Raw genomic sequence first — 15,080 nt, 5'->3', positions numbered from 1 at the left:
AATGTCACAGCACATCAAAAGCCAGTGGAAAACCACGCATCTTCTTTAACGTAGCTGAGCCCGTCATCCACAATCGACTTCTGTCTGGACGAGTAGTGGAACGAGAGACTTTCTCTTCCTCTTACCCTTTAATCCCAGTGTATTTGTATCACTAAATCCTGAGCTGGTTCCCCTTGTTTGAACCTTTTTACTGAAATATAACAGCTCAGCGCACAAAAGTGTACTTGAATTTTCACCTTGAATTTTTACAAACTGAACACACCTGTGGAACCAGCATCCAGATCAAGAAACAGTGTAGCAACACCCCAGCCGGCCCCACAGGTGCCCCCCAGTCGGTACTTTGTCTCTCCATGGCCCTGTTCTGAAGTTTGGGATGGAGTAGGGGGAGTGTTGGGAGCTGGACAGACCTGGTTCTAGACAGATTTGTGCCACCAACCACACGCCCTCACTTTTATTAGAGATTTGACAATTTGAGGCAGGTCATAACGTCACTCCCTCTTTTTTTCCATGGATTTTCCTTCCCTGTGGATTGCATTCATAATTTACAGTGAGCCATAATAGCCTATAGTCACACAAGGTACGGAGCGGTTACCATGCACAGGCGCTATGCTAAGCTCTCTACGTGCGGGTCTCAGTCTTGACAACACCCTGTCGGGTAGGGGAGCGCCCTCTCTTTACGGCCTAGGAGGTGGAGGCTCAGGAGAGGTTCAGTGAGTAACTTGCCTGGCACCTGTTGCCTCACCACTCGACTCCTGAAGTCACTTCACTCCACAGCCTTATTAAAGCCATGGGAAGCACCGAAGGAATAAATAGAGGAAACAATGAAACATTAAAATAGAAACAATATATTGGCTACTAGTTTTAGTCTTCTCCCTATCTAATATCAAGATGACCCACAACTGTAATGGGTCCTTCCTTGCACGTCACAGCGGTTGCTCTTCCCAGCCCTTTATCCCCGATGGGGGTCCTGTCTCTCAACCTGGGAGTTCAGGGGCCCAGTGTGCTGGGCATGCTGCCCCCACAGGCTCTCAGATGGCCCTGGAGCTTTCAAATGGCGGGCCCTTTGACCTCGCTGCTGCCTGGCCCCGTTAAGCTATTTCGAATCTCTGGACAGAATATTAGAGTCTTTCCTTTTATTTACCCTCTTGACTCAATAGCCCAAGGCCATGGAGGAAGTGGAAGTACGATTACATGGGCATGGTGAGATTCTGAGACAAGATTACTGATGGAGAGTAAGGGCTGGTGGTTCATTCCCTTGGGCTTTCTGCCCAGTCGGTGCACCTGAGCTCATGTCTCTGGCATCCGCACAGGCTGTGGCTCCAGGGCCCAACTGCCTCTGGCTCCCTCTCTCCTACTCACTCTTCTCAGGGTCCAACTCTGAGAATTTTCTATCTGCTGTAGCACTGCTCCTGGGAGGAGGGGGAGGGTCTGCCTCCGAGGAAACCCTTTGCCCGGGCCCCTCACAGCCCACAGGCCCTGTCAGGCACAGCGCCTCTGCTGTTGGTTACGCTGTTGGTGTCTGAGGCAGAGGTGCCTGCCGAGAGGCCTCCGGGGGTGGCACATCCTGGCAAATTTACCTCAGCCGAGTTCTGGGCCCCAGTCTTTCCAGAGCAGAGACTGGATTTCCTCACAACACTCAGAGATGACCAGAGCCTGGGTGGTAGGCTCCTGTTAACTAAATTTCCAAGAAACCAATAGAATCCGGACCCCAATTATTATTCATCCTATCCCAAGCCTCCTTCACAGCGCCCCTTGCTCCTGGTCTCAGGTGACTGAAATGGTGGCTTTGTGATCAGATAGTGGTTGATCAGTGTGGAATGAAAGAAGGCAGTCACATGAGGGACGGCAGACCCAGTGTGAACCGCTCAGGTGATGAGCGGTACTCTTCAAAGTCCCACTGCTCTTCCCTGCCGCCCAGTGCTGTCTGCTCAGTGCCCAAGATTGCCTTGTTGACGCCTCCTTCCAGGTTTCCCTGCTGAACGTGTCCCCTTCTGCAGATAGGTTAGTGTCACTGGTTAAGTTGGCGTTAAGTGGATGATCCATGGGCCTAGGAGACATTAGTTTTTGCTCATTACGTGTGGCTGTAATTAGTTGAACTCTTAGAGGATAAGCTTATTTCCTTCATCCGAAATCCTTGTCTCCTTTATGCACTGCTTATCAACACCTCTGTGCAGCGTTTTTCTCAAAATATCAATGATCTAGAAACCAAACTCTTGCTGAAACTGGCCTGTTGATATTTGCCTCTCTCAGTCGTCCCCTATGGTGCTGGCTTTCAGAGACAGTACATCCTGTTTCTCTTCCCCCTGCTCCTGTCCTGAAATTTGTGGTGTGGTGAATGGTGTATTGGGAGCCAAAGAGACCTGATGGACCTGGTTCTAGACATACCTGTGCCACTAACTAGCAGTGTGACTAGAGCAAATCACTTCTGGAGGCCTCCTTTTCCTCATCTGTAAAATTGCTGACAATCCTTGCTCTTCCCATTCCAGAAGGCTGCTGGGAAGAGTTTAGTCACTCTGTATGGCAGTGACCTTGAAACCCTATTCTCTGTGGCATTGACAGCTCTGACCTAGATGGAGGGTGCTTTCACAAAGAATGGACCTGTCTCGGTTTCTGAGACCAGCTGTCCTCTGAGGGACCAGGAAGCTGCAAGTAGGCAAGCATCTCATCTATGTAGACAATGGGGGGCCCTTTAGTCCCATTCTTTCGGGACTGTGGCTCACAGCTCGAGGACATGCATGCTTGTCTTCTCCCTTGAAGTACGGGGTATGGTGTTGATGGTGAAGGTGATGAGTTGTGTTTGGGGCTGCCCTTTCCATGCTTGATCTTGCCTCCGGTGAAAGTTCCATGTGCTCAGGAGATCCCTGAGTTAAGGGAACGGGGCATGGATTGGATTAGTAATTTTCAATTTTATTTTATTTTATTTTTTTAACAGTAGACCGTCTTTTCAAGTGAAGTCCTCCAGTAATAGAAAACATAAAAGCAGAGCTGCTCTGATGGCTCGGTGGGAACCCAACGCCCTCTCTTGGGCTAGGCTCTTGCCCCACCTAGCCGGTCCCTGAGGCAGACCCGTGGAACTTCCAGGCTGGTCCCAGGAAGGGTTTGAAAGCTAGGTGTGTGTGCGTGGAAGCGCTGGCCTGAGTTTCCGCACTAGCCCTCTCCGAACACCCGTTCCCAAGAGCAGAGGATAGAAGAAATCTCCATGGCCAGGCTCCCAACTGGATTGAGGACTGTCTGAAGAGCCCCTCTCGTCATCCTGTCCTTCCCACAGGCTGCCCCTCCTGTGAGGGGAACCACAGCTCCACCCACCTTCGACCGGATTTTGGACCTTTCATCTTTTAAATAGGGAGTGGGACCCACTTTGCAGGATTCATTGTCAGAACCAAACCAGATTAAATATGCAATGTGGGTGCTCAATAAAATACATTTTCCTGCCCCTTTCCCTGAGACTGCACCTCCTGCCCTCCTGGGCTTTCTCAGCCGCTCTCCAGTATTTCTTTCCAGTCATTTACTTTGAACGCCCCTCCATTTAGCACTTATCACACTGCATTGGAGTTATTTGGGTCCTTCACGGCCGCATTTTAGAAAATGCATCCTCTGCTGGACTGCTCGGTCTCCTTAAGAGGAGGGTGTGTTTTGCTTGGCCTAAAGCAGATGCTCCACAATTGATGAATGAATACGCATCCATGGTATTCATCTTGATCCTCCCAGGACTGTGCACCCAGGAAATGAGGATGTGTGTGTGTCTCGGGTGAGCGGGAGGATTGTGGTGGTGAAGAATTACCACAGTGGACAACCATGCCAGAAAAGTACTTTCTTAAGTGGCAAAAAATCTGAATTGGCGTCTCATCTCCACACTGAGAGACCTCGGGCCCAAGCTGCCTGGGTTTATTCGCCTGCATAATAGGGATAAAGAGGGATTAACAGGGATAAACACCCGCTCTCAGCTGCAAGGCACACGCTTTGGAAAAGGTCCTCTCTCTCAGCGTCCCCTGGGCTGCGCAGCGCGAGAGGCCGCCACCTCTCCTAATTCCCGCGGGAAGGGGGAAGCGAGGTAGGACCACACCCTCTCCGCTGGGTCACTTCTAGTCGTTGCTCGGGACCCCGAAACCCAGCATGTGGGAAAGTCCCACCCATCATCAATCCTTCCTCCGAAACAAATAGGCCCCTAAACCATCCCCACATTTTATTGGTTCATGCTGCTGTCAGTCTGGGGCGTAGGCGGAGGCCTATGGGAAATGTAGTCCGGAGAAGACCGACTCCTTCACGGATCGCGTTTCCGCTTCCGGTGTTTAGTGGACGTCCGAATGCCGAGACCCCGGGTTCGAGCGTCCTGTGGGGACATTGCGCGGCCGCGGGGAAGGTCCCGCGGGGCCAGGCCGCCCGTAGTTGCAGGGCCTCGGCGCGCGGGAGCGGCTCTCAGCTCGGGCCTGGGCCGCCGTCGCCGGGTGGGCGTGGCCGGGCCGAGACCAGGGGTCCGGCGGCCTCCGGCCCAGGCTGCGCGTCCCCGCGAGCGCGCCCGGGGCGGGATGCACCCCTCGTGCTGGCGGCGCCCTCCTTCTCGCCGCCCCCCGGGCCCAGCGGGGGCGACCGTGGCCCTGTAGCCGCGCCCCGGCCCTCCTTGACCCCATAAAGCTTCCAGAGAAGGTCGCCCGCGCAGCAGAGCAGCGTTGCAGTGTAAGTCACGCTCTGCGGGCTGGTCACCCAGTCCGCGGTCAGACGGCCGAGCCGCTGTCCGTTCCCTGCCATCAGCCGGCTGTGTGGCCTTGGACAAGTCCCTGGGGGTCTCTGAGCCGTGATTGTCTCCGCTTTGGGGAAGTTGAGGGCTGAGTATCTCAACTTTCCCTCCAACTCGAACGTCCTGCGAGTCTGTTTTTGTTATCCTTGCTCTTGAAGCTTGTACCCTGACCCCTGGTGACTCTCCCCGTCTGGGAGAGAGTTATGAAGCCTCAGGACTGAGGAACCCTGCACGGGGCGCCCAAAGCTGAGAACCCGGCCAAGACCGGGGGCCGTTTAGCGGTCGGAGCGCGTACACCGCCCGCGCGATCGGCGAGCCAGCTCCTCCAGGTGCTGCTCTCCATGGTGCTGCTACCGTGTGCGCCGTCCTGTCTCGAGCTTGTCCTGCGCATGCACTTTGCAACGCTCGGAAGGCCAGTGGCTTGCGAGAGTGGGTGGCTTGTTGTCCCTCTTCTCTCCAGCAGCCCATCCTCATTCTTCAGTATGGATACTTGACATTTTCTCAGCCTTAAGTCAATCGCTGTGCAAGCACAGCTTCAACCTCCCCTACTTTCCAAGCAGATCACCCCTTGACCCCTCCCGTCGAACTCCTGGAGCTTCCTCCCCGAGTGACCGACGGCTAGACCCCAGGGGCACCAGGACATGGGGAGGGGAGGAAGGGAAGGCTCTTTTCTTCACCTCAATCCTACTGGGCTAACACTTGTGATTTTCACTAACGTTCGCTCTGTAATGTATGTCTCTGGCTCTAGAATTTCAAGTCGTGCGTAGTGACTCCTGTCTGAAGGTGGCTTCCCAGTGAGGCAAAGGAAAAGGTTTGGGCTTCAAAGCACAGTTGCAAGGTTCTTCTCTGAGCTGAACTATGGCTGTGTCTGTGGACCAAGAAATCCCGGCTTCTCAAGTACAAGAAGAGCTTCGAATAGTGAAGCTGGAAGAAGATTCCGCCTGGGTGCAGGAAACTTCCCTTCAACGGAGTAACCCCGGACCAGAGACCTCCTGCCAGCGCTTTTGGCATTTCCGCTATCAAGAAGCATCTGGACCCCGGGAGGCCCTCATCCAACTCTGGACGCTCTGCCGTCAGTGGCTGAGACCAGAGAAGTGTACGAAAGAGCAGATCTTGGAGTTGCTAGTCCTGGAGCAGTTCCTGACTGTCCTTCCCCAGGAGCTCCAGATCTGGGTTAGACAAAAGCATCCAGAAAGTGGAGAGGAGGCAGTGGGCCTGGTGGAAGACTTGCAGAAAGAACCTGGAAGACAGGGGCTACAGGTGAGAAATGGGAGCCTGGGTCTAAGTGGTTAAAACAGAGGAATGTGCAAGACAGAGCCGCCTCTGGTTGGCAGCAGTATGGGTGCTGTCCGGTACTTGGCTGTTTGTGTCAAAGTGGAATTTGCTTATTTCCTGGGCCTGGTAGCTGGCATTGTCCTTCCAAGTTGAGACTGACTCTTTAGAGAATGCACAAGGTTGGTTGGTGTGAGTGTTGGTAGTCCCTGCCTTTCAGTAAGAGAATAGCTTAAAATAGCTTGAGCACCACTCTGGTCAAGGGGGAGCACATAAAAGCTGTTTTCTGTTTGGAGAACAGCTGTCCCTCAGCGGCAGCTAGCCTGAAGCAAGGGGCTTCCCTGGTCTTTATTGACATTATTGAGCCTTTGGGTCCTATTGCAAAATAGCTGTATTGGTTGGCTCTCTGAGTCTTGCCTAGGGGTTGATGGGAGCAGCTCCAGGAGAGTCGGGGGGCAGATTGCCATGGGCCTGGGTTCCAGACCTTATCTCTATGAAGCCTCCCACATCCCCACTCCTTACGGCCCCTGCAGTGATGTGCATGAGACTGACTGCCCCTTTGCTGCTTTGTGCCTTGGGATAATTGGGTTTTAGTGCCTACAGCATTTTGACCACTTCTAGTCCTTGAACAGGGGCAGGAGTTGCTCTCAGTGGAGAAGGAACCCTCAGGACCAGAACGGGGTTCCCTAAACATCCATCTGAAGCAAGCATACCCAGAATCCACGTGTCTGTTCTAGGCAATGGTGAAGAACTCACAGCCAGAACCAGAAGAACAATTGAACCACGACCCCGGAGTAGAAGTTCTATGCTTCCACAAGAGTGGTAAGAAGCGGCAGTGTGGGGAGGAAGGGGGGCCATTCTGTGGGGAAGGCGTGAAAGTGCCCTCTGAGTGCAGCAAGTGGGGTTGAGGGCACAGCTCCTTCCCCTTGGAGGAGGTGGCGCATGAACTGAGGCTGAGCACTCGAATAGTGGGATCCTAACTAGGCGTCTCCACGGAAAGAAGGACCTTGGCTGGCATGTTATATGAAACGGTATCGGGGGGCCTATGGCACCTCTCCTCATGTGACTGAGGTTGCTGGTCCCAGCAGGTTAGGTTGGGTACTGCTTTTAGGCCTGGTTAGTGGGAAAGGCACAGGGTAGGGTTAAACTCAAGTGCAGTAATTTTCACAACAGGTATGTGTGTCCCCAAACCAGTCCAGGTGATTCAAGTGTTATCAGAACTGAAGAAAGAAATCATAAAACCCTGACAGTCAGTAACCGGGGTGGATATGGAGGGGGAAGATCTGGAACTCTCCCCTTAGAAATGTGTCATTTAGGTTTTTTGCCAACTCTCCTTTGATGGCACAGAGTAGACACTAGGAGAAGGAGAAAGACTCTTCTACTTCTGAACTCATTTGGGCTGGGGGCTGTTGAGAACCGTTGTCCTCTAACAGCTCCTCTCTCTTCCCTCAGCCCTGCCTGATGCTTGTGCTCTGGGCCTTCCTGTGGAAGAGAGCAGTGGTGACCAGAGGATGATGAGCAGCTCCCAGGTGAGCCAGGCTTTTCTCTAACTCGAGTTACCTTTTGCTGCTCGAGTGGGGCCCTCTGCACCAACCCTCTCACCTATCAGAAATTCCAAAGGAGTTTTACCCAGGACGGAGGCCCCGTGACTTTACAGATAAGGCTCCGAAATGTCATCAGCCTGCAAAATGCTGCCCAGATCTCCTTCCTCATATGAGACAGCACCACGGCTGAGGTAGTGAGGGGTCATATTAAAGTCATTCTTTTCCTTCACCCTGAGACTGTCAGATTATCCTGATTTGCTTATTTGCCTTAGAGGTAAGGGTTACTTCCTTCTTTCTGTATCTGGATCTTGCCCAAACGGCATGCAGGATTGTGAAGTGGGAGAAACCAAAGCTTCAGAGGCAGACAGCCTGAGTTCAAATCCCGGCTGTGGCACATCCTCACTGTGTAACTCTGAACAAGTATGAAGAGTTTCTGGCACAGAGCGTAGATGTTCAGTAAATATTAGCTTATTTCTTCCTTTTCTCTCTCTCTCCCCCTTCTCCCTCTCCTTGCCCCTCTCATTGCATTTAAAAGCCACAGGAACTCACGTTTTAGTTTCTTCTGAGTCCGTTTTGCCACCTGCCTCTGACCCAGGCTATACAGAGTTGTTTTGTCCTACGGCAGTGTGTTTTGGGTAGGGGTGTTAGGTTTTCTCAGGAGTTGGTGACGTTTGGTGATGTGACTGTGTATGTCTCCCAGGAGGCACAGAGGCAACTGGACTCTGGACAGAGGAGCCACCGGGAAGTAACTTGGGAGAATTCTGCCAAGGGGGCCTTGCTAGGTAAGACCAGCTTTCTCTTGTGGAGTTAAAGTGAGCTGTGGGGTTTCTGTAGCATTCACCACTCCAGACCCTTTTGGGCTGAACTTTTCAGATCCTTCCTTTAGTCCTGCTTGAAAAGGACGTATACATCCATTATCACAGTCTGTGCTGTCTAGGATGATTTTCTTGAGACTAGAAAGTATATTAGATTGAAGCTCATCTTAGGCAGAAGATCAGTAAAGCCTTTGGCAGCTGCCTGAATTTATTTGTTACAGGGTAGATGAATATGGATATAAGTTATAGATTTGAGTCCAGATGTTTTTCTTATTGTCCCCTCACAGTAGTCCTTAATATTACTGTCACTGAACCTTCCCAAGAATCCCCTTAGATTTTTTTAAAAAATTACTATCTCCCCTCCTTGGCATATAAAGTAGTGGGAATTAGACTCACTAAGCCATCATGTCTTCGTTTGTCTCCCTGCAAACAGATTTCCCGGCCCACAGACCCAGTGTGAGCTCCCACATGGAGCAGGAGGAAAGCCCAGAGAGCCCAGATCTTCAGCACTCCAGAGATGAGAGTGTGAGAGACACCCTGGTGGCGGCGGGAAGAGTCAAGCCTGGCCAGGGGCCCATCTTGAGAAAAGCCAAGACCTGGGACGAGCTGGAGTGGCAGGGTCTGGAGGATGAGAAGGTGGCAGGGGTGCATTGGGGCTATGAGGAAACGAAGACTTTTCTGGATATTCTCAGTGAGTCCTGGATCCACGAGAAACTCCGCACATACCATCGGCACCGCCAAGTCTACCGGCTTGTGGCCGAGCGGCTGCGAGAGCGCGGCTTCCTGCGGACCCTGGAGCAGTGTCGCTACCGGTTCAAAAACCTCCAGACCAACTACCGCAAAGCCAGGAGCACTCATATGCCAGACACCTGCCCCTTCTATGATGAGATGGATGCCCTCATGTGCCCACGGGCTGCCACCTCCGTTCTAGAGGTGGCAGGGGGTGTGCTTGGGCAGAGGGACCATGACACAGAGCATGAAGAGCTGCAGAGTGGTTGCTGGGACCAGGAGGCAGCAGCGCTGGCCAAGGCTGTGTTAGGAGGCGGATCAGAGAAGCAGGGGCGGAGCCTGGGCCGCAGAGCAGCATCTGTAGAAGGGCCTTCAGAGGCTGTGACAGACGATTCTGAGGGGGAAGAACTGGGCGCTGAAGAAGGGTCTGCAAGCCCTGGTCTCCCAGCCCTGTTTCGGAGCCCTACTGGTAAGCCCTTACATGAGCAAGAGGGGAAGCCCTAGTTGTTAGCGGGGTTTGGAAAGAACCTCATTGCAACCAGTTATTTTTGAGGCACCATGTGGATTCGGTGTGTATTACAATAGTTTGGAAAGGGCAAGGAAAGACTGTTTTTATATATAAATGAGAAAGCCTTTGTTCACTTATGTAATAGAGAAAAAGAACTATTATATAAGAATAATGTTTATAAGTATAAAAATAAATATGTGCATAACGTTAGAACAAGTCCTGTCACGGAGGGAAGAGCCCACTGGATGATTTCTCGGGAAATCACTAATGTGCTGTGGGCGGGAGTGGGGGTCTTCTGTTGCGTTCATTACAGACCAGCCACCTGTCTTAGCTCACCTCTGCCCCTTTGCCCCAGGTGTGCACTGGGGCTATGAAGAAACTAAAATTTTCCTGGGAATTCTCGGTGAGCCCTACATTCATGAGAAACTCCGCACCTGCCATCGGAACCGCCAAGTGTACCGGCTTGTGGCCGAGCGGCTGCGGGCATGTGGTTTCTTACGGACCCTGGAGCAGTGTCGCTACCGGTTCAAAAACCTCCAGACCAACTACCGCAAAGCCAGGAGCATCCACGCTCCAGGCACCTGCCCCTTCTATGACGAGATGGATGCCCTGCTGGGTCCCTGGGCCCTCGCCAACACCTTTGACGCCTTAGAGGTGGCGGGGGGCCTTCTGCAGGATCGAGGGGACTCCAAAGAGAACTCGAAGGCAATGCTGGAAGGTGTGACAGGGGATGGTAACAAAGCGGAAGAGGAGCCCAGGAGCCTTGGCCCCCCGGCTTTGAGGACGAGGCCCAGTGGTAAGCTCTCCTCCCCAGTGCGCCTCGGAACAGCAGGAAAGACGGAGGCCCGCGGGAAGCATTAGGGACCGTGCATGGAGACAGGCTGATTGCTGTCTGTCACTCGCTGTTACTAACCTCTATCTGGAAAGGCTCGTCAGGAGAATTGTTGGTTTCTTTAGAGGAACAGTATTTACTGCCTGTCCTCAAATATTGCTAGAATCGACTGTGCCCTGAACCAGCAGCCTGGGGTGACTCACGAAGACCGTTATGAGGGTTTGGTCTGCTCTCCTGCAAAGGGATTCCCTGCCTCATTCAGTAACAACATTATAGAAACAGGGGGCAGAGAGGTCAGCGTCACTTAAAGTTTTAGTTGTTTGTTTCCATCTCAAGTCCCCCACAGATGTGAACTCTGGGCATATTATATACAACAGTCGGCCACTTAAAGACTTGTCTGCTCTTGGGCGAGTTGGTTGCACACCCCGAGCCTCCATCTTCCCGTCTGTAACGTGGACGTGGTGATGGTATCTACCCCACTGGGCTGTCGTGAGGACCCTGGCACATTGTTAGCACTCAGCAAATGTTAGCTTTCACTACCATCATCGTTCTAATTATTGTTAAAATAGGTAAGCACGTTGCCCTGTCTCCTCACTTAAGGGGGCAAATTTCCTGAGTCATTAACTAAACTTTTTCTTCCAAAAACTAGACCTTTCTGGGAGGTGCTTCCATTCTCCTTCCAGATATGAGAACGAAAGCAAATTACACAAGCACTCCCGTCCCTTCTTGCCTTTCCTTGCACAGGGCTTCCAGGTCCCCAGCCAGATGGGCTCTCAAGGCTGGAGAGAAGTGCAGAGCTCTGGAGTCACGGTCCCTGGGTCTTCGAGGAAATTCGGGAAACCTCCTCTGCAGGTGGGAAATGAGTGAAAGCTAGTATTCCACCAGCAAAGAAGGCAGACCTGGAATTCTGGACATGGACAGGCCAGCACCGGGCGAGCCTGGGAGAGGAGCCCAGGCCCTTGGCCTTCCCGTATTTCCCGGCTTATTGTTCTCTGGGGCTGAAACTACGGGATTTGGGAGAAGAACAGAGAAGCAGGTGGTGCCCAGGAAAGTATGTTCCCCTTAGTTACCTAATATAGACAAACAAGTAATTAATGTTTTTGATTTCCCTCTTAAATGTCAATCTGAATTTTAACTATAATTAACTATCACTTAACCAGGTTAATAGAAAAAGTGAGCATGGATGACCCCAAATTCAAACGACGGTCCACCTTGATTATTGGAGGGGTGAAATTCCCATGCTTAAGAGGAGCTCCCCTCTTGGTGGGGCTCAGTAATTTTGCTGGAATTTTAAGGGATCCGATAAAGAGTGCTGTTCTTCCCCACTCAGATTCCAGCCCAGCTGAGAGAGACATCAGAGTAAGGCATTGAGATCAAATGGCAGCTTTCTAACTGGTGGAGAATGGGGCTGAGATGTGCGGCCACAGTGGACGGCCTAACACTGACCTCAGAGTCGAGCCGGAGGCTGCGCTAGCCAAGCACAGCCTTGCCCTGCAGGGACAGCCTTCGCTGCGGATCTGAGCACGTGCACGCAGCTCCTTGTTGATCAGTCATCCCTCCCTCTCTGAGGAAGGGAATGGGGAGAGGCAGGAGAATTGTTGAAGGCGTGTCCCTCCACCTAGAAGGCAGCATCCAGAAGAGAAAGGGAGCTTCTTAGTACTGGTGGCTAGTCCACAGGCCAGTGGGCAGGGAGGAGGAGCCAAGCTTGGGGGCAGAGCCTCTGGGGAGTGGGGAGGGGCTGTGACTGAAGAAGGAGAATGGGCCTGGACCTGTCTCCCTCCTTGTTCTCAGCCTTTCTCCACGTGACCCTCTTGTTTAGACACCGAGGGAGGGAGGGAGCCTGGAGGTCTGCTGGTCTTAAGCGTGCTTCAGCCACATTCCAGGTTATTCATTCCCGGGTGATGGAAGGTTGACTGTGCTCCATCTGTCACCACCAATAACTTGTTTCTAAGCATCTAGTGAGGCCCTCTTTTACAGTGTTTCCATTCTTCTGAACTCAGAAAACAAGTTACATTTGCATCTTATCTCATCCTTTCAGATCCTGAAACAAGGACAGAGAATGAGGAGAACTTGAGCCAGGACATTTCAGAGGAAGTAGGACTCCCCGGGGCGTTGTTAGAAAGATCCAAAATGGATGTCTCCCAGTCCTTTAATTGGAAGAAAGACCAGGAAAGTGAATATGAGGCAGAAAAGCAACGGGAAATACCCTTAGAAGATGGACAAGGGTGGCTCTCTCCTCCAGAAAGAGACTTAGGTAAATTCATAGGTCCTCAGGGAACCTATGTAGAAGAAAAATCCAACATACACTGTGAATGTGGAAAACATTCCAGCCAGAGCTCACACTCAGCCGCCCACAGGTTCGCCCACAGTGGAGAGAAGAGGCCTTACAAATGTGGCTGCTGTGGGAGGAGCTGTGCCCGGAGCCGCCGTCTGGTTTGCCAGCAGAGGATGCACACTGGGGGGAAGCCCTGCGCGTGCCCCGCCTGTGGGAAAGGCTTCAGCGATCACCCTAACCTCACGGCTCACCAGACAATCCACACTGTAGAAAAGCCCTATAAATGTGGAGAGTGCTGGAAAAGCTTCAACCAGAGCTCAAGCCTTATCATGCACCAGAGAATCCACACAGGAGAGAAACCCCATAAGTGTAGTGAGTGTGGAAAAAGTTTCACCAGTAGCTCGCACTTCAGCGCCCACTGGCGAACGCACACTGGCGACAAACCCTACCAGTGCCCTGAGTGCGGGAAAAAGTTCAGTAAGAGCTCCACTCTCACCAGCCACCAGAGGATCCACACAGGAGAAAAACCCTACGAGTGTCTTGAATGCGGGAAGAGTTTCAGCGACCGCTCAAACCTCATTACCCACCGGCGCATTCACACTGGAGAGAGACCCTACAAATGCGGAGAGTGTGGGAAGAGCTTCAATCAGAGCTCAAGCCTTATTATCCACCAGAGGATCCACACGGGAGAGAAGCCCTATGCGTGTGCTGACTGTGGAAGGCGATTCAACAACAGCTCACACTTTAGTGCCCATCGGAGGACCCACGTGGGAGAGAGGCTCCAAATGTGGGAGAAATAACTGTGAAGCATCAAGTCTGAAAACACTGTGGAATCCAGCCCAAAATAGGGTTTGTATTGCCCTTGATTCTGTATCACGACACCCATAGCAGGTGCAGAGAGAATTTAGATCCAGCCCGACAGACCTATTTTGTTCATCTCACTACATACTCACTGGGCTTATGCAATACTACTCAGGGCTTTCTTATCCATGCTGGTGAAGTGGAAGCTAATTTCTAGAGAATTCAGGGACTAATTCTGAATTTGACTGGATTGCCATCTCAGTGTGTCCTCCTTGTGATTCTGTGCCTTAATTTTCACAGCTGGTAACATGAGGGTGACGTCCTTGTCCCTGAGACCCTCTGTGAAAGACAGAGGGGGCCCCAGCCTCGTGTGCTGACAGCCTGGATGGCCACGAGAGCCAGCCATGAGATGACAGCCTGGGTGGCCATGAGAGCCAGCAGTGGCCGAGCCGTTTCTTCTCAGCACTGGGCGGTGGACAAGGACTTATAAAACTGAATACGTTTTTAAAGGTCTTCCACTGTTCTTCCTATGGGAAGAATGGGGCCCAGGAACTGGCTGCCTTTCCCACATTCCTTTTCTTGGGATTGACATGGAGTTACTTGAGAGGAAAGCGCTCTAGTAGATTATTTGGAGGAGGGAAAAGAAGAAAAGATCAATACTAGAGGTTGGCTTTCTAAACCATAACCTCCTCTTCCTCTCAACATAGTAGATTGAACCATGAGAGACTGCCATTTTTGACCCACAAAGCCAGCAATTTCATGGTTCAACCTAAATAGAATTTTTATGTGGTAGAATGACTCCGAATGGCTAGCAGGGCTGTTGGAGAGCCTTACAGCTCATCCTGTATCCTAAAAATGTGAGACTGGGTCTAGAAGACTGGGAACCAGGATGATGACGTGGGTAAAGCCTTAGTGTTTGTAAATACGTCCAGAGCAGTAACTACGAACCGTGGCATCGATGGAGAAGACTCTTGGTTGGAGGCGTTCCTGTACGTCACCTGCCTCTGACAAACCCACTAGTTCCCATTTGTGCTCAGATCCTTCCGGGGAGGCGCGTACAGGTCAATAGGCTCCTGGAGATCTGGGCGTCTCGGCAGAGCCCTTGGAAGGACTCTGACGTACAGAGCGAATGGTGCTCGGAAATAAATGGAACACAGTTTCTCGCTCTTAAAATAGTTTCCTTTGTGTGTTTGATTTTAAAATATTCCCAACTTTCCAGAAACCCATCAATTATTAAACAAAGCACAGTCTACACAAATTATAATTTTATCTGACTAGACTTACAAAATATGATTATTAAGTAATGTCTTTTTAAAGAAATAAAGACTTACCTAAGTGGTGTCTGTCAAAAGTAGTCATTTTGATGGGCTGTGGGCTTTATATGTTGTTATATATATATATATTTTAATACAATATATGTTGTATTAAAGACATTCTTTAATTTTTTTACAAGTTTAAAAAGAGTTTTTCTTTAAGAATTGTCTTCAAATGGCCTTAGGAAGCCTCACATCCATGGATTTCCAGCACATACAGCAGTGTCTTACACATGGGTAGGCTTAATAAATGCGG

General features: G+C 51.4%; 1 protein-coding gene across 5 annotated transcripts in view; it reads left to right on the top strand.

Moving 5' to 3' along the window:
• ZSCAN2 (zinc finger and SCAN domain containing 2) overlaps positions 1-14,850 on the top strand; it is a 37,632-nt gene extending 22,782 nt beyond the window's left edge. Inside the window, exons 1-9 of one of the 5 annotated variants that reach the window (XR_011497054.1) lie at positions 4,538-4,674; positions 5,484-5,995; positions 6,745-6,829; positions 7,460-7,536; positions 8,252-8,333; positions 8,800-9,564; positions 9,959-10,399; positions 11,180-11,486; positions 12,474-14,850. Coding sequence is in view for 4 of the 5 variants with exons in the window: in XM_014842612.3 (XP_014698098.3) it covers positions 5,594-5,995; positions 6,745-6,829; positions 7,460-7,536; positions 8,252-8,333; positions 8,800-9,564; positions 9,959-10,399; positions 11,180-11,287; positions 12,474-13,510 (2,997 nt within the window). In the remaining variant the exon portion in view is untranslated. Of the gene's footprint in view, positions 1-4,537; positions 4,675-5,483; positions 5,996-6,628; positions 6,830-7,459; positions 7,537-8,251; positions 8,334-8,799; positions 9,565-9,958; positions 10,400-11,179; positions 11,487-12,473 lie in introns of those variants that run through there. The other 4 variants (XM_014842612.3, XM_070494781.1, XM_070494786.1 and 1 more) reach the window with 4 other exon arrangements.
• The last annotated feature ends 230 nt before the right edge of the window (positions 14,851-15,080 follow it).

This window comes from Equus asinus, chromosome 2 (assembly GCF_041296235.1).
Source record: "Equus asinus isolate D_3611 breed Donkey chromosome 2, EquAss-T2T_v2, whole genome shotgun sequence".
NCBI lineage: Eukaryota > Metazoa > Chordata > Mammalia > Perissodactyla > Equidae > Equus > Equus asinus.
Note: the sequence above shows the minus strand (reverse complement) of the source record. Positions and strands in the feature narration are given on the sequence as shown.